Raw genomic sequence first — 16,157 nt, 5'->3', positions numbered from 1 at the left:
ACCGCTGAATGTGAATCCAGCTTCACCGATACGAACCACCCGGCTTGAGTGACATCTTGGTCATAGTCGGACCTGACGAATTTTCGGAAGGGATGTATCCTTGGCCATCTTGCACCGTGGTCACCGCCTGTCGCATGACCGAGCGTTCATGGCTTGAGCAACTCGAATGTAGCCACTTCAGCGATTATTTAAAAATCACTACACCACAGTGGACATGCCAGCGCTTTACGTGGGCTGAGCGGGGGATCGCACCAACTACTATTCCCATGTCACCTTCGAGTTTCTGGAAGATTCATGGTCGTGCTGCGTTTCCGCTGCTTAAACCAGTGGCTGATATGATGTTTGCAATCCCAACTTTGTCCGCATCCAATGAGCGATGTTGGAGCATTCACGACTTTATCCATTCTAAGAGGAGAAACCGGTTGTACGCATCGAAAGTGGAGAAACTTGTGTTCATCTACTCGAACCTTGCATCTAGTACAGGCGAACCAATTCGAGATCATTTGGCTGATGACATGTACCCCGACGCACACGACGGGGATATGGATGTGCAGGACGACGAACGCATCGATGACGATGAAGATTCCGATGAGATCATGCAAGCGATGTCGGATATTGGATAAACAGGATGCCTTGGATAAATATCTTCTACTATAAATGGCTTCATCAAACCTGGTTGTTGCGTTTGCTTATCAGTACTTGCATCCCTCTCGAAGTTCTCCACCTTCGTTTCGTCCGCGATCTCCACCGTCTGGTTGTCGTCCTCCACGTCATCATCGATCAGGACCGCCTGCACGTGCTCGCCGACAACGGCGAGCACATCGATCATCTAGCTCTAGTACCGGAAGATCCTCTTCATCTCCTCCGTTTTCCTGCCCCTGTTCATCAGCGACGTCCTGTTCAATCTCGTCCGGCACACCAAACACAACCACGGCCACGGGGTCCTCGTCCGTGTCGACCATTAGCGCCACACCGTCCGACGTCTCGTGGCCCGTCGTGAAGGACGGAAGACACGTCCTCCCGTGAGAGTCGTGGGCGACGAGGTGACCTTCCTTCAAACTTGAAAATCAAAAGTAAATTATTTTTTCAAACTTCAAAATCAAATGTAAATTTTGTTTTCTCTCTCCAAATTACCGCTATTTACCCGGTTACCTAATTCCCCGGTAATTACCCGGGTAAATCACAACACTGCTGGGTCAAGTTCAGAGACGTGACAGCCAATCAACATGAGCAACACGGACACTGTTAGAGATGCCGCCGAGGCCCCCGAACGCTTGAGGAGAGCGGAGACTGTGCTCCAGCACCGCACGAGCCGCATCGTACTGGTGCTGGAGCAGTGTATGGACTCGCATAACCACCAGGCTGTACTGCGGACCGCCGAGGCGCTGGGCATCCAGCATGTGTGGCTCGTTGCCGCCAACGACCAGCAGCTCAAGACACACCCTGACAAGAGCAAGAAGACCAACAAGTCAAGCGGCAAGAAGATCACCAAGAACTGCGCCGTGTGGCTCACAGTGCGCGAATTCTCGAGCATTGCAGCCTGTCTGGAGGTGCTGAGTGAGCACGAAATGACCATTTGGGCCACAGATCTGTCGCCGCAAGCCGAGCCGCTCGTGGCTAGTAACAAGCCCAGTGAACTGCCTGCACGACTGGCCGTCGTTATCGGACGAGAGACTGATGGAGTAAGCCCCGAGATGCTGCGAGCGGCGCATCGTCGAGTGTATTTGCCGCTCTTCGGCTTCAGTGAGAGTCTCAACTTGTCGGTGGCCACAGCGTTGGTGCTGCAGCGACTGCTGGACTGGTTCCCAGAGGTACGCGGCGATCTCGACGAACAGGAGAAGCAGAGAATTCGCGAGAAATGGCATCCTCAACTAGTGAGTAACCCGACGCAAGCAGCTCAGGCTGAGCCGTGGACTTCGGGTCGAATTCCTATCCGTCCACTTGGCGACTTGCGCCGCGAAAAGCAAGAGGCGTGGGTTCCTAAGAGTGTGCGGCAACGTGAGCAAAATATGCCAGAGGTGAGAGAGCGTTTGGGCAAGAGGAAGCAACCATCGGACGATAGCCAGACTGACAAGAAGGGATAGTCTCTGCGAGTTACTGGTACATCTGAATGATAGACTTTATTCGTGCAGCTACTACAGGACTCAAGCGGAGACCACCATCCGCAGCAACTGCTGGGTTTTCTCCTCGTTCTTGGCAATGACAGCTTTGAGCGTATTGATCTTGTGCAGTTGTTCCTTGACCTGCTCCTCCACTTCTCGGAGCTGCACCTGCAGAGGCTGCAGAGCTTCTTCGGTTCGCTTCTGCTCGTCTGCCAGGGCATCGCGTTTACGCGCGTATTCCTTACGCCAGAACTCGAGCTCCTTGGACATGGCATCCAAGTCTTCGTGCACAAACTCAACGCTTTTTCCTACTGGGTTAGCGGCTTGGCACAGACGCTGGATGTCTGCACGGAGCGCGTTCATTTCGGCCAGCGACGATGCTGCTGCTGCGCTTGAACTCTTCATGCGTTCTGGTTTGAACGACTTATTGCGCCGTCCTAGTCGAATGCCCGTCTCCACTTCATTTGTAGCAGCCGCAGCCGTGTCTTCGCCTTCCTTAGCACGACGAGCAGCTTCTTCAGCGCTTTGATCCTTGAGGATGTCACGCACAAGACGTCCATGAGCACCGGCATCACCGGGTAGAAGTGCCGAATGAGGTTGATTAGATGTGTCATCGCCTGCAGCAGCTTCGTCTTCGCTGTCAGTATCGTTATTGTCTCCATCCTTCATGATGCCTGCAACGGGAGCTGCTTTAGCATCAGGCACCATGAGCCTCCCCACCTCAGTAACATTCTCTTTGAGTTTTGGTGGACGGCGCCGTGCAGTTGTGGGGCGCGAAGTGCGACTCGTTCCACTCGTGCCTGGAGCGCTCGTACCCATGCGGGCCCCTCCATCGTCAGCGTCGTCACCTTTCGCTTCGAAACGCAGATTCCCACCATCGTCGTCATTGTCTGCGTCTCCAGCGCTGCTTTTCACTGCCATAGGCTTCTTGGGGGCAGAGAAACTACCCGATTCTGCTTCTTTCAGCTTCTCCTTGGCTTCCACGGCAGGTTGAGAATCTGTCCGCTGCTTGCTCTCTGACGGTGTAGTTGAACGGGACGGCTGCTTGGTTTCAGGAGCTCGCTCGCGACTTCCAGGCTTCTTAACAGTTGCACTGGAACTGCGAACTGCAGTGTCACCAGCCAGCACGCGTTGCACGGCCTCTTTCGAGCTGCCTGCTTTGCATGCGACCGTCAGCAACTGCAGAAACTTGCACGTGGCCTCCGGTTCCAGTCCTGCGACGATCTTGGCTGGTTTAGCCTCCATCTCCACATTGAGGTGGCAGCCAACACAAAGGATTATCTTGGTTAGATAGTCCATCTTGGGGCCCTTCTCCTTGATAGTGCCCGAGTCGAGTTCTTCAGCAGAAAAGAGTCCTTCGGCAAATCCAGTCACACGCATCACCTCGGAGATAATGTCGTGCAGGAATCGGAATGGAGGCTTGCCCAGGAGTTTGGGAGACATCTTGGGCTTGCTGATGACCTGCTCGACGAGAGTTTTCGTGCGCTCAATGTCGCCATTGCATTCGGCGATGCTCTGCTGCAGTGCTTCATCATGGTTGTTGTCCTTGCTGCTGCTACTACTGCGGCTCGGTGCAGCACGACTGGTCGCGGGTGCCGATTGTTTGGATGACGCGGGTGGTGCCTGTACTTCACCTTTGCTCTCTGCACTCCGAGGTGGGGCTGCAGCACCATCGCTGCTTCCTTTGGACTCTGTCTTACTCTCTCGTCGTGACTCAGCCTAATGGGAGACATATTAGGATATTTTTAATGAGCGCAGCTACAACTCAACCAACCTTTTCCTTCTCCTTGACTTCAGCGGAGCTGCTGCGGTCCTTCGAGCTCGGACGCGCTGCAGCGGGTGGAGCTTCCGCTGCAGGAGCTGCTTCTCCTTCCGCCGCGAGCGACGGAACCTTAGCGAGAGCGGTCTGTATGGCCTTGTTCCAGTCTAACGATGTGTCCTTGGCGGCTTGGGCGAGTCCCTGCAGTAAGATATTGGTGTTCTCCGGCTCGAGGCCGGCTACGATCTTAGACGAGCGCACGTCGATGTCCTTGCCGATACACTGGCCCACGCAAACGATCATTTTATCCAGGAAGGCGGTCTTCTGCGGCTTGTCCTTGAGATTGGCTGAGCCCAACTCGAAGTCATTGTAGAGCCCCTTAGCAAAACCCGTGCTCTGCGTCACGGCTGTAAACACGTCGTGCAGGAAGCGGAAGGGTGGCTTGGCCAGTAACTTGTCAGCCAGTTTGGGCTTGGTGATCAGTGGCTGTAGCTGCTCCTGCGTGCGCGCGATCAACGTCTCGAGCGAGTCTCCCATTGCGGCCTGTAAACTGCGGACCTTGAAGCGACGCAATCATGATCAATTTGAGCGGTCGCATTAGTGATGTGATCCACTCCTATTTAGTGTGGTGTACGTTATATGCGACATGTTGGTTAGTTTACGACAGTCAGTCCAATTTAGCGACTTGTCCCCAGTATTTAAGCCAGTGCCGGTGTCGGAAGAACCCTCGTTGCTCGCACTGACGTAACACGATCGTAGTCGACAAGTTGAGCGCTCTCCATCATGACCGTGCTGCTGTGGTTGTTGCTGCTCTTCGTGGGCTTCGTGACGGCGCTGGCCAGCAGCGCTAAGCTGCGCAAGAACGCCTTCATCTGGTTCTCGTATGTGACCATCACAGGCTGGTATTATTGTCGCGTGCTGCACAAGAAATACGCGGGAGACAACAACAAGGAGGCCGTTGGCGCGTCGCCACCCCCGAGCTCCAGCGGAAGTAACAAGAATCGAGTTTCATCCACATCGAGAGCCGGCGAGGGCCGACGTGACCCGGACTTGGTCTACTTTGAATCGCGCGAGGTGGTCGAGCGGCGCCAGCATGAGCAACAGGATGGATTGGAGCGCAGCGGAGTGTCTGAGCGCTCAAGCCACATGAGTGACTCGGGATCTAGTGGAGGTTCGGACGTCGGTGCTGCAATCCCCAGTAAACGCAAGCGAAGCCTGTTCCACAGTCGCCGCAAAGCCGCAGCCGAGGAAGCCGTGAGACGCGTGAGCGACGCCAGCTCCGCCGATCTCCTCACCAACTCGGGCGTGTCTGAGGTTAGCGACCCCGTCACGCCCACACGCAACACACGCAACAGCGCCACTAGACGAACGTACACTGGGCGAAAGAAGCCCGAGTCGTGGGCGGATTAATAAGCAGACAGAGGATCAACGTTGCGGACGTACTGAGCGAGGCACGAGAAGAAGATGAAGTTGATGCCCGCGTGGAATGTAAACCAGTGAATGAAAAACTGCATGGACAAAATCGATGGAGCATTTTGTTGTCTTCAAGCGGTGGCCAATGCCGATGTACTGTTTTACTGATTAGCAGTGTATTATCTCGTAGCTTACTGAATTAACGATATCTTTTCTCCAATCAGATGGAAGTAGATGCAAAAGCGGAATATCAAGCTGCTACCGTGAGTCACTGGCAGATCAGCGGCTTCCTTGGTAGTATGTTCGGCTTCAACGTAAATAAGCTCAAGCCCAACCTCAAGATGGCTGTGCATCGCATCGGAATCGTCAAGAACAAGAAGGCGAACGCAGCGCTGGCACAGCGGCGGGAGGTCGGACGGCTGTTGGCGGACGGCAAGGAGGAGAAGGCGCGCATTCGGGTGGGTATAGATTGCGGCAAATGTGCTGTGTGTACATATCCAATAATTGCGCTGTCTCGCAGGTGGAGGGAATCATCCGCGACGACTTTACGATGGAGGGCTACGAGATCCTGGAGCTGCTCTGTGAGCTTCTGGCCGAGAGAGCGGTGCGTCAGCGTCCGGTAGTGCTCAGCTTTGCCTAGAACTGACGTCGTTGCTGCCAACAGAACCTGATCAAAACCGAGGCAGACTGTCCGTACGACATGCGGGAGGCCGTGTGCACGCTCATTTGGGCAGCGAGTCGAACGGAAATTCCAGAGCTTGCGGAGGTCAAGAAGCAGCTCACCAAAAAATACGGACAGGACTTCGAGGCTGCAGCTATCCGGAACGTCGACGGCTGTGTGAACGAGCGCGTGATCCAGAAACTGAGTGTGCAGCCACCAAGCGCATTTCTCGTGGTTAACTACATGAAGGAGATTGCCAAGGAGTTCAAAGTGGACTGGGAGCCTGACGAGGCAGAGGTGACAGACCCGCTGGCACCGATTCCAGCACCCACCGGCGCCACAGTCACGAGTGGGGCTGTCTCTGGACCTGAATTTGCTACACTCTACGCATCGGTACGCGGCTTTTGGCTTGTGGCAGGTTAGTATGTCCTACAGATGCAACGCTGACCCTTGTGTAACTTGTGCAGGCTCCTCCATCCGGTAACACACCGCCTTACCTGCCCAACGTTCCTACCAGTGAAGCTGCTGCCCCTCCACCCCTTGAGGCCTCCCTGTCGCGACGGAGTGTGAACACCTACACGAATCAGCCAACGCACTACTACTCCGACACGTCGTTCCAGCCATCATCCACACAACAGTATGATGATGCTCCCACGCATCCAGCACAATCGTATTCAGCACCCGCGCCATATATGGAAAATCCTCCTCCTCCACCTAACGCTGCATCTGCCCCAGCTCCGACGGCGAGTAACGGGGGCATCCCAGATTTTGACGAGCTCACTGCACGCTTTGAGAGGCTTCGCAAGCGCCAAGACCGCCACGACCAGGAGAACGCCTCGTTCACGTTCTAGAACTGCATATGGCAATCGTCTGAATGGAATAACAATAGTTGTGAACCACTGCGGGGATACTGCATCGATTGTGGTGGTGTTGCTACCAAACTCTTTCCACTGCACTATTCGCAGATATGCCCGCTTCCTGCCTGCTGCTTGAGGTAATTGCACAAAACCCCGAAAAGCAGCAGGATTAGTGCATACATGCATGAACTTACTAGTTGTGCTTCAGCACTAGCGACGTCACTACCGTGGAAGCTGAGCTAATAACCTGGTTTAGACGCCTAAGCTCTGAGACGAATGCACGGATTTGACGCTGCATTTTGTTGCAGTTTACTGTGTATCTCTAAAATATTTTCCAGAACATAGTAAAATAAAGATTATGCTCGAACTGTTTTGAGCTCGTTTAACAACTTGAACTTTATTTCACACAAATCGTACGTTAAAATAAGCCTGCGCTCACTTCAAGATTCCACTCATTTGCCAATACGACTCCAACCTCGCAAGAACCCAACAGCTAATCATGAGTTTTGTGCCCGTCGCCCCCGACTGCGATTTCCCCATCCAGAACCTGCCGTACGGCATTTTCTCCACCAAAACCAATGAGAAGAAGCGCGTGGGCGTCGCCATCGGAGACTTCGTACGTCTCTCTGTCTTGGCAATGTGCTAGGATCCCCTTTACTGACACCTTTAATGCCAATACATACAGGTGCTGGACTTGTCTGTGGTGGAGACGGAAGGATTCTTTGAGGGCTTCGACGCCGCCTGCTTCCACGACTCGACACTCAACCGATTCATGGCGCAAGGCCCCAAGGCGTGGGCCACGGCGCGTTCGACTGCGCAGCGCCTGTTGTCAGCCGATGAACCCACGCTGCGCGACAACGAGGCCCTTCGCCAGCGCGCTCTGATTCCCATGGAGAACGTGCGCATGCACTTGCCGGCCAAGGTGGGCGACTACACCGACTTTTACTCGTCCCGCGAGCACGCCACCAATGTCGGCCGCATGTTCCGCGGCGAAGACAACGCATTGCAGCCCAACTGGTGCGTAGCAACGTGGGTTTGACTTGTTATTCAGCATGGTAAACTAACTATACTATAATACTGCAGGTTGCACTTGCCGGTCGGCTACCATGGACGCTCCTCGTCGATCGTCACATCCGGCACAAATGTGCGTCGTCCGTGCGGCCAGCTGCAAGCCGACAAGGCGGACCCGTCCAAGGGATCCATCTACGGTCCATGCCGTGTTCTCGACTACGAACTTGAGATGGTAAGCGCTCTGTGAGCTCGACCTGTCACTTCTTCTAGCTCTGACGTTGTTTTCCTCGTCGCCAGGCTTTCTTCGTGGGCCCATCGAACAATCTTGGTGAGCCAATTCCGATGAGCAAGGCAGAGGGTCACATCTTTGGCGTGGTGTTAATGAATGACTGGAGTGGTGAGTTGCCATTCCTTACAGTTTACTTAAGTACTTCGTACAAGTATGATCGTGGACTAACACTGAGTTGCACACTAGCTCGTGATATTCAGAAGTGGGAGTACGTTCCGCTTGGGCCATTTGGAGCCAAGAACTTCGCGACTACAATTTCTCCCTGGGTTGTGCCCCTCGCTGCCTTGGAGCCGTTCCGCTGCGAGCCGAGCTTTGGACCAGTCCAGAAGGACCCAACGCCGCTGCCATACATTACGGACCCGGACTATTCTCGCGGCACCTACGACATCAAGCTGAACGTAAGTCGCAATTTGAATTGTACTGGGATTCATAGTACATTGTAGTCTAACGGACATTTGCTGGTTGGGTTGTGCAGGTCTCGGTAAAGCCGGAGGGTTCCGATCAAGCCTACACCATTACGAAGAGCAACTTCCGCAACATGTACTGGAACATGAAGCAGCAGTTGGTGCACCATACAGTCACGGGGTGCAACATGCAACCTGGAGATCTCTTGGGCAGCGGCACTATCAGCGGCAGTACGGACGACAGTTTGGGCTCGATGCTGGAGTTGAGTTGGCAGGGATCCCGCGAGATCGCGCTTGGAGACACTGGCAAGACGCGCAAGTTCCTGCAGGACGGCGATACCGTGGCGGTCACTGGGTTCTGCCAAGGCAATGGCTACAGGATAGGCTTTGGCCCATGCGTGGGCAAGATTCTGCCGGCGCACCAGTAAAATACCTCCAGTGACGATCAGCCGATTTTTCCTGCCAAAGACTAGCAGCTCTCCGAAGTTCACAAGTAATTGGACCGAGAACAGCCATTCAATTTTACCACTGCACTAAATCGTTGCCTCGGCCGTCTTAAACAGATCCTTGAGCGGCACTTTCATCGAAAACTCGGCACGCAAAGTAGCTGATGGATACGTCAGCTCGTCGTCCTCTTCTAATGAGGGTAACTTGAGACCATGCACAGTTTGGTCACTTACTGCAACTTCACTCTTTGCTGTCTCCACAGTACCCACTGCAACCTCCGGATCATCGATGCCATCGAATTTATCTTCCAATAGAGAAAAGTCCACACCTCGAGCATGCAGTTTTGACTCGAGCGCCTCCTTCCACTCGTCCACGACGACACCAGCATTCAGCATGGCAGCACCACTACGGTCGTTGTGTGCAGCAATTCGACTTTTTGTCTCCTCCAGTGAATCATGCGGCGAAGTATCAGTCTCAATTCCCCATCGTCCACGCAGGAAGTCGAGCTTTTGCTGCTCGTCATTCGTGTACATATCGCCGCCCTCCGTCCCTTGAGTCGAAGAAGAGCGATCCATCAGAGACACCGAATGCAAAGAGTGCAGCACTTTCATCAACATGGACAGCGATGGATAATCGTCGCTCAGGTAGCGAAAGTAATCGTCCACAACTGAAAACTCAGCCACAAACTCGCTCGTGAACACTCGCTGTGACAAATGCAGGTAAGCGGTCACCTCACCTCGGAGAGAGTTCGGTTTACGCCCGAAGAGGGATCGGAAGTATGAAACGCTGAGATCACTCAACGTGCTCAGTCTGGTAATGTCAGTGCTCTTGAGGTCGCGTAACCGGAGACGTGGATTCAGTGCATGAGCCACGACGAATAGAGGCTGCTCCATTTGCTCCCATACCACCTCCAATGCGAGCTGCACGGTGATAAATCCTTCAGCGGCAGTGAACAATGCACCCAAGTGCTCCAATGTCTCGGAGAGGGTCAGTCCAGATCGACAGCTATCGAATGCGTTCGTGAAGGCGTGCAGCAGATTGTACACACGCTCCAATAGTGAACGATTCAGCGCATTCTCCACCAGCCTCTTCGCATTCGCCGCGCCTCTTTTCGTACTAGACTCGAATGTTTTTTCGTCCAGTAGCACTTGGATGAGCGTAGCACATGACTCCCAGCTACGGCAGGGACTTGTATGAACGCCGCCGTCCATTTCCGATAGTCGCTCCATCACACACGATCGAATGGACTCCAATTGCCAGACCTCAATCAGCGAGGACACGACGGCAAACATTTCCGCAGTCGCCAGAAGCTTCAGCAATGGGAACTGCAGCATATCCTCCATGTCCGACAAGAATGTTACTTGAGGCCAATGCGAGGGAGCACGCAGAATCCCCGCAGCACGCTGAGTCATCATGTTGTATGGCAATACTACAGCCGCGAGAGCCAACTTTGTCCCGTCAACGCAGAGCCGGATATGTTCATCTAGCCACCGAGCCATCTCGAGTCCGTGGCTGTAAGCAAGAGCGGCCTCCACGCCAGAATCCGGTTTTTGTGCCCGGACAAATGCAAGCGGTGCAATAGCTTTCCCATTGGTTACAATGCCGTCGATTACTGGTATCTGCATGTCCACGACCTGGTGACTGGTAGTGAGGTTGCAGTGCACCATAACCGGCCAAGATCCGGTAGGCGTGACAGACTCGACAGAGAAGGCAGACGTGCCTACTGCCGGAGGAATGGGCTCTTGTAACTTAGTGAGCTCGTTGAGGACCGTCGCGCTGTGAACTTCATCCAATACACGAGTACGCAAGTCTCTCGATCTCGGTATCAGTTTGTTTATGACGTCAGATGCAGGTATCAGTGCGCGGAATAACTGCTTGGCGCTGTCACTTTCCACCCATTCAAATGGCAGGTTATGTTCGAGAAGAACTTGCACCAGGGCGTGGTTCACAGTGGAGCTATCAGGGGAATGCGCTGAAGACGTGCTGGCCACCTCCAATCTGGAACGCTTGGATCCGGACACATCCAGCGATGTAGCAGCGGAGGAAGTACTTACACCACCAAGACTTGCGTTGTAAATCCTGGCCATCGCTGCTGGATCCTTGGGCACATGGAGGCACTTGGACAAGTGTGTCTGCATGTTGCTCTTGCGGCCCATGACAATGGCTGGCTCCATCGAAGCCTTCAGGTTCTCTGGAGCGTGTTCATACGCCTGTTGACAGAAGTTGCAACGTGCGTAATAGTACGCACTATCTTTCTTGCGTTCGAGACGCGTAAAGTACATCCACTCGTCCAGCGCCAGTCGTGTCGAGGCTATGGGAAACATCGCAGCCACAGGGGGTACATCAGGGTCTGTTGTAATTTCAGTAGTGGGAGCAGAGGTAGCAACCGTCGCTCCATGACTGGCAGCAGCTCCAGCAGCCAGGGTACTGAACACGACGCTAGGCAGCATCCCGTTGCCACGCTGAAGTACATGCAGCCTGCGCTCCATAGATGGCAGGTCCCCTTTAAAATGCGGACAGAGCGAGAGGTGTTTGCGCATCTTCTCGCGTCTGCCCACGAGCTTCTCCGGCACCAGCAGTGGCTTCTGATCCTCCTCTGCCTCGTCGTACGCGCGCTGGCAGTACTTGCACAGGGCGTAGAAGAAATTAGACTTGCCGATGTAGCCTTCATCCTGCAGTCGTGTGAAATGTTCCCATTCTTCCATCATACAGTGCTTGCCGCGGCCGCCACGGGATCCACTGCTCTCTCCGTCGGCTCTGCGCTTGCGCTTCTCGCCCGTTGACGCCGGTGACGCTGTGGCAACCGCGCTTGTCGTCGTGCTGGATTCAGCCGCTTCCGCTTCTGCCTTTGCCTGGAGCTCATTCTGGTACTGCGTGGCGTATATAGGACATATTTTGAGGTGCGACTGCATAGCGGAGCGGCGGCCCGTGAGCTTGGAGGGCGCATTAAAGAGTTGTTTTTGCTCGTACCCGGCCACGCAATGGCGACAGAGCACATACCAGTAGGAAGAATTCGGTACGCGTCCCTCCTCAGGCAGCTTCTGGAAGTGGACCCACTCATCCATCGTGCAGCCCCGCCCCATTGTTGCCGTCGGCTTCAACTTGAGCGCTATTCAACCTGTGGCGCATTAACTGGCGGGGAAGAGGGAGAAGCTTTGTTAAGAACCTCCGCTCCATAAATATGTGTGGACCCCTAATTGTGGGATAATTACTCTAAAAAGGCGTTTTGCCATAAATTTTTGTAGACCCATAATTACGGATAAATTACTTTAAAAAGGCGTTTTAGCTTTGAAGTGAGGGCATGGAAAAAATAATCTAATACAATTATTATGGGTATACTGACGGAATAACTTATTATTGGTAGAAGAAAATTTTAATTATTATTATTGCATTGTTTGAAGCAAAACTCCCTAATCTAGTGACCATACAAAAACCAAGCTTAAATTAGCTAATTGCAATAATTATGTTATTTTTTGCACGTAATTATTTTTTATTGAAAACTGGATATTATAATGCTTATTATTGGAAGATTTTTTTGAAGTATAATTAAATATTGTATTTTCCATGCCCTGCGGCAAGCTATTGACACGCCGGACACTGGCACATATTTTTTTTTATTAGCTGCCGAGATCCTATAGTCATTCTGACTACGACGAAAGTCTGTGCTCATACATGTTACATGTTATTTTGCTTTTTAATGGTTTTATAGAGTGTGTAGTATACAAAAAAAAACAAAAGACGAAGCGTAGTGCATACGCGTGGTGCTTTTTGTTCGTCTGACAAGCAAGTGGGGCATCGTAGTGACAGCACCGCAAGCGCATAATGGCCATGGCCGTCGATCCGCTGGCACCAATTCCAGCAAAGGCAAGGCTTATAGAGCGTACAAAGGAGATGGAATGTCCGTTTTGGATACCATGCAGCACTGCTGCTGTAATCAAGACGGAGGCGTACGGCATTGCGTGAGTAGCCGTGAGTACGGCGGCACACGGAGATCCTGGAGGCCCCAGGCTAAAGCAGATGGAAATCATAGGCAGCTCATGAAGAAGATGCTACGAGAAAACTAATCATTGATACATGTAATTGTTGCTCTATATGCGACCCGAGCACGACGTCGCCATCGCTGGACTCTACCCCTACATCGACGGCTGCGTTGATGGCTGTGCCAGATCCATCGAATCCGCGTGCAACCACCGAGTGAGTTCGAAATCACCAAGAGCTTCTTGGCAAGGAGATGAATGTGGACTGGGCCTGTATTTCCTTCAAGACGGCCTTATGACTCCTAAGTTTGGAGCGTTCTACAGTAGAAGTGCGTGTACTGTCGAACAACTCGAGTGACTCGACTCGAGTCGAGTCATCAAGATCCGCCACTTCAACATGGGCAATACTGAAATCAACATATCATCTCTTTTTCAGAAAGTATGGAACATACACAAGGCCATATGAATAAGTTTACAGCTGTCGACAGTGGTACACCATAGAGTGCGTATTGTTCGCGCATTGTTCCAGACATGCCATTTTTGGTCAATTGTAGTGTAGCTCCACTGCAATTCATGTACTGGCAGTAGCTCCAGCCGTGCCAACAATGGCAGTGCTGTCGTGAATCACGAGCGCGGTGACATCGAGGATACTGTCATGGGCTTGCTTTTCTCGCTAAAACTGAAAGTGCCTTTCAGTGAGTCGTCAAATTGTGGTGACAGCGCCGCCAAGACTTGACCAGCATGTGGTGGATGAAAACACCTCGGGGTGGAAGTGACCAGCGCCTTCAATGCGCTCCGTCTGACCAAAATTCCTGCGTCAAGGCGGACTCTCCGTCACCCTGCCGCCAAGCACGACTTGCAGACCAGCCGTTTGCCGAACGAGGAACTGATTTTCTTGCGAAAAAGATGGCTCCGCAGTGCAAGCAATTATAAGCCTTGCTGAGCTAAGGTTCCCACTAAGTACGGAATTGTTCCATACGGAAACCAAGTCAAGCAGGGTACGCACGTGTAGGATACGGTATCTTTTTACTGATCAGCAGATCCCTCTTATAATCGCTTTTGCTCCGCGGACATCAAGTCGATCGACCGTGAGCAGACCAAGAGAGCGAGTGCAGCAGTAGAGAGAGAGAGAGAGAGAGAAAGAGAGGAAAAGCTAAGCAAGCAGGCCACAAGTATGGGCGGCACGGAGTCCAACGAAGTGGCAAAGGACGATGCGCGTCTGCAGCAGCAGCAGGTCAAGAGACCCGCATCTAAAAAGCCCGAGGTCAAGCAGCCAAAGGCCAAGCAACTGAAAGCCAAGAAACCTGAGGCCACCACGACGGCCAAGGACGGCTCCACGACTGTGGTTTCCACGGCTGCGGACGGCACTACGACGTCGATCACGACCAGCACTGACGGCAGCACCGTCACCACCGTCGTGACGCGGCCCGATGGCTCGAGTGAGACGACTACCGAGATCGTCACCACCACAGAGACGGAGGTAGACGTGACGCAGCAGGAAATGAGCCCCACGGCTGCTGCAGCGGCTCGCGCCGTTGCCGACTTCGAGAGCGTGAGCGAGGAGACGGCCACGCAGAGTCTCACGGAGCTCGCCTGGCACGCGTGGAGTGCCAGTGCCACGGCAGCTGCCATGGGTGTTAAGACGGTGACATCGGAGACACTGCGCGCCCTGAGTGAGAACTCGGGTGTGTTCTTCACCAGCACCGTCGTGGCACCGCAGACCAGCACGCGCACTGACGTGGCTGGTCTGAAGGCTGATGGAGAGTGGAAAAAGGAGGATTTCAAGAACATGTTGCCTGCCTTCTTGGCGTATGTGACGGATCACGGTCGCCGCATCGAGACGCTGACCGCGGTGGAGTTGTTCATTTTTGCGCGTGCATTTTGTCGTTTCCGAGTGTTAAAACATCAAGTGGATCATGAAAAAGAAAAACAAAAAAGTATGGCGGAGCGCGTACTGGCCGTCGCCAGTCGCCGCTCCAAGGAGCGTAAGTTTGCGTGGGAACTCACCCGTGCTTTCACGCTCTTCTACCCGGAGTTCTCCATCCGCCGCCGCGGTCTGCGCTTCAGCAAGACCAACGCGGTGCTCATGGACGAGGCTCAGGTGGAGAGCGAGTCATCGTTCGAGTTCATCTCGATCAATCGTCGTTTGTCCAAGTGGTTGAGCAAAGTTATTGTGATTTCACTATTGCGTGACGCATCTGAGGACTGCACTCGTGCGAGGAATGTCATTGTGCTGCACGACGGAGAGGTTGTGCGTAGCGGTTCATGGGATGAGATCATCAAGTATGTGCAGGAGTTAGGTGTTCAATGTCCGCCACAGAAAGATGTGGCGATGTGTTTAAGCGACAAGAAGACGACAGCGGCGCTCTTTGACCCACTTGAAGCAACGGTCAACTCCACGACGATCTATAGGCTTGCCGATGAAGTGATTTTGCTCGCTGGATCCCCTATTGTGGAGGATCAAGCGGAAAGTGACCGTGGTCTCATGAACGTCGGGTGCTTCAGCAAGATGCAAGCTGTATCGTCGTCGAAGCAGGCAGAAGATTCGGGTAAACCGAAGACAGGTGCCTTCATGTACGAATTCAACTCGGATGGCAGTTTTTCTGACAGCGACGAGGAAGAAGGCTTTGATGCCGGGGAGTGGCTCATGTCGTGGTTCCAGCCAACGACTGAGAGTCCGCCGCTCACTACGAAAGCTGCTGCTCGGAAACTTATCACCAACTGGGAAGCCAAAAAGCAACAAAAAACATCCTCACCAGGTAAGACGGTGGAGACAGAAGTGTTCCAATCGGAAGCAGAGGATGGCAGTATCGTAACCAAAACGGTCCGCACCACGAGGCGTACGATGAGATCTACCACAGGAGCATTCATTACCACGACCGAGGTGGAGACGACGACAGAGACACAGACCAAGGGCGGTGCCAAGAGCACCACAGTGGAGACGGAGACGACGACGGAGACCGCCACCGAGACGGCCGCGACGACGTCGATCCTGGCTTCGACTGCCGGCATGACGCCGGTCAGCTCGATCGAGGAGGCTGGCGCTGCCCCCGGCGAGACGGTGAAGACGGAGGTGTTCCGCTCGGAGGAAGCGGACGGCAGCATCGTGACCAAGACAGTGCGCACGACCACACGCACGGAGACGACCCCTGCCGGCGAGCTTGTGACTACGATCGAGGTGGAGACGACGACGGAGACGCAGACCAAGGGCGGTGCCAAGAGCACCACAGTGGAGAC

The 16,157-nt window shown here is 53.5% G+C and overlaps 9 protein-coding genes across 9 annotated transcripts; 6 read left to right on the top strand and 3 right to left on the bottom strand.

Moving 5' to 3' along the window:
- Positions 1 to 266: 266 nt before the first annotated feature.
- On the top strand, positions 267 to 623 carry PPTG_19701 (hypothetical protein; the record flags this gene model as incomplete). The annotated part of the gene is made up of 1 exon (XM_008918189.1): positions 267 to 623. The coding sequence occupies one exon, from the start codon at positions 267 to 269 to the stop codon at positions 621 to 623; it is 357 nt and encodes a 118-aa protein (XP_008916437.1).
- Positions 624 to 692: 69 nt separating this feature from the next.
- On the bottom strand, positions 693 to 962 carry PPTG_24673 (hypothetical protein; the record flags this gene model as incomplete). The annotated part of the gene is made up of 2 exons (XM_008918188.1): positions 693 to 751; positions 821 to 962. The coding sequence occupies 2 exons, from the start codon at positions 960 to 962 to the stop codon at positions 693 to 695; spliced, it is 201 nt and encodes a 66-aa protein (XP_008916436.1).
- A 192-nt stretch (positions 963 to 1,154) lies between these two features.
- PPTG_19700 (hypothetical protein) lies at positions 1,155 to 2,463 on the top strand. Its single transcript, XM_008918187.1, has one exon. It carries the CDS (start codon positions 1,227 to 1,229, stop codon positions 2,082 to 2,084), a length of 858 nt encoding a protein of 285 aa, XP_008916435.1. The 5' UTR covers positions 1,155 to 1,226; the 3' UTR covers positions 2,085 to 2,463.
- PPTG_19699 (hypothetical protein) lies at positions 1,898 to 5,405 on the bottom strand. The gene is made up of 2 exons (XM_008918185.1): positions 3,877 to 5,405; positions 1,898 to 3,821 (listed from the first exon to the last, which is right to left on the bottom strand). The coding sequence occupies exons 1-2, from the start codon at positions 4,396 to 4,398 to the stop codon at positions 2,145 to 2,147; spliced, it is 2,199 nt and encodes a 732-aa protein (XP_008916433.1). The 5' UTR covers positions 4,399 to 5,405; the 3' UTR covers positions 1,898 to 2,144.
- On the top strand, positions 4,645 to 5,271 carry PPTG_24672 (hypothetical protein; the record flags this gene model as incomplete). Its single annotated transcript, XM_008918186.1, has 1 exon — positions 4,645 to 5,271. One exon carries the CDS (start codon positions 4,645 to 4,647, stop codon positions 5,269 to 5,271), a length of 627 nt encoding a protein of 208 aa, XP_008916434.1.
- On the top strand, positions 5,362 to 6,786 carry PPTG_19698 (hypothetical protein; the record flags this gene model as incomplete). The annotated part of the gene is made up of 5 exons (XM_008918184.1): positions 5,362 to 5,427; positions 5,499 to 5,732; positions 5,795 to 5,878; positions 5,939 to 6,328; positions 6,403 to 6,786. 5 exons carry the CDS (start codon positions 5,362 to 5,364, stop codon positions 6,784 to 6,786), a joined length of 1,158 nt encoding a protein of 385 aa, XP_008916432.1.
- Positions 6,787 to 7,212: 426 nt separating this feature from the next.
- On the top strand, positions 7,213 to 9,100 carry PPTG_19697 (fumarylacetoacetase). Its single transcript, XM_008918183.1, has 6 exons — positions 7,213 to 7,408; positions 7,478 to 7,809; positions 7,876 to 8,035; positions 8,101 to 8,200; positions 8,279 to 8,490; positions 8,568 to 9,100. Exons 1-6 carry the CDS (start codon positions 7,292 to 7,294, stop codon positions 8,922 to 8,924), a joined length of 1,278 nt encoding a protein of 425 aa, XP_008916431.1. The 5' UTR covers positions 7,213 to 7,291; the 3' UTR covers positions 8,925 to 9,100.
- PPTG_19696 (hypothetical protein) lies at positions 7,808 to 12,115 on the bottom strand. Its single transcript, XM_008918182.1, has 2 exons — positions 8,546 to 12,115; positions 7,808 to 8,471 (listed from the first exon to the last, which is right to left on the bottom strand). Exon 1 carries the CDS (start codon positions 12,024 to 12,026, stop codon positions 9,030 to 9,032), a length of 2,997 nt encoding a protein of 998 aa, XP_008916430.1. The 5' UTR covers positions 12,027 to 12,115; the 3' UTR covers positions 7,808 to 8,471; positions 8,546 to 9,029.
- A 1,832-nt stretch (positions 12,116 to 13,947) lies between these two features.
- On the top strand, positions 13,948 to 15,849 carry PPTG_19695 (hypothetical protein; the record flags this gene model as incomplete). Its single annotated transcript, XM_008918181.1, has 1 exon — positions 13,948 to 15,849. A coding segment is annotated over exon 1 (1,755 nt), but the record flags the coding sequence as incomplete, so codon positions are not given.
- Positions 15,850 to 16,157: the final 308 nt, after the last annotated feature.

The sequence above is a fragment of the Phytophthora parasitica genome (assembly GCF_000247585.1).
Source record: "Phytophthora parasitica INRA-310 unplaced genomic scaffold supercont2.154, whole genome shotgun sequence".
Lineage (NCBI taxonomy): Eukaryota > Oomycota > Peronosporomycetes > Peronosporales > Peronosporaceae > Phytophthora > Phytophthora nicotianae.
The sequence above is the reverse complement of the archived record's forward strand: the minus strand, read 5'-3'. Positions and strand labels throughout refer to the sequence as shown.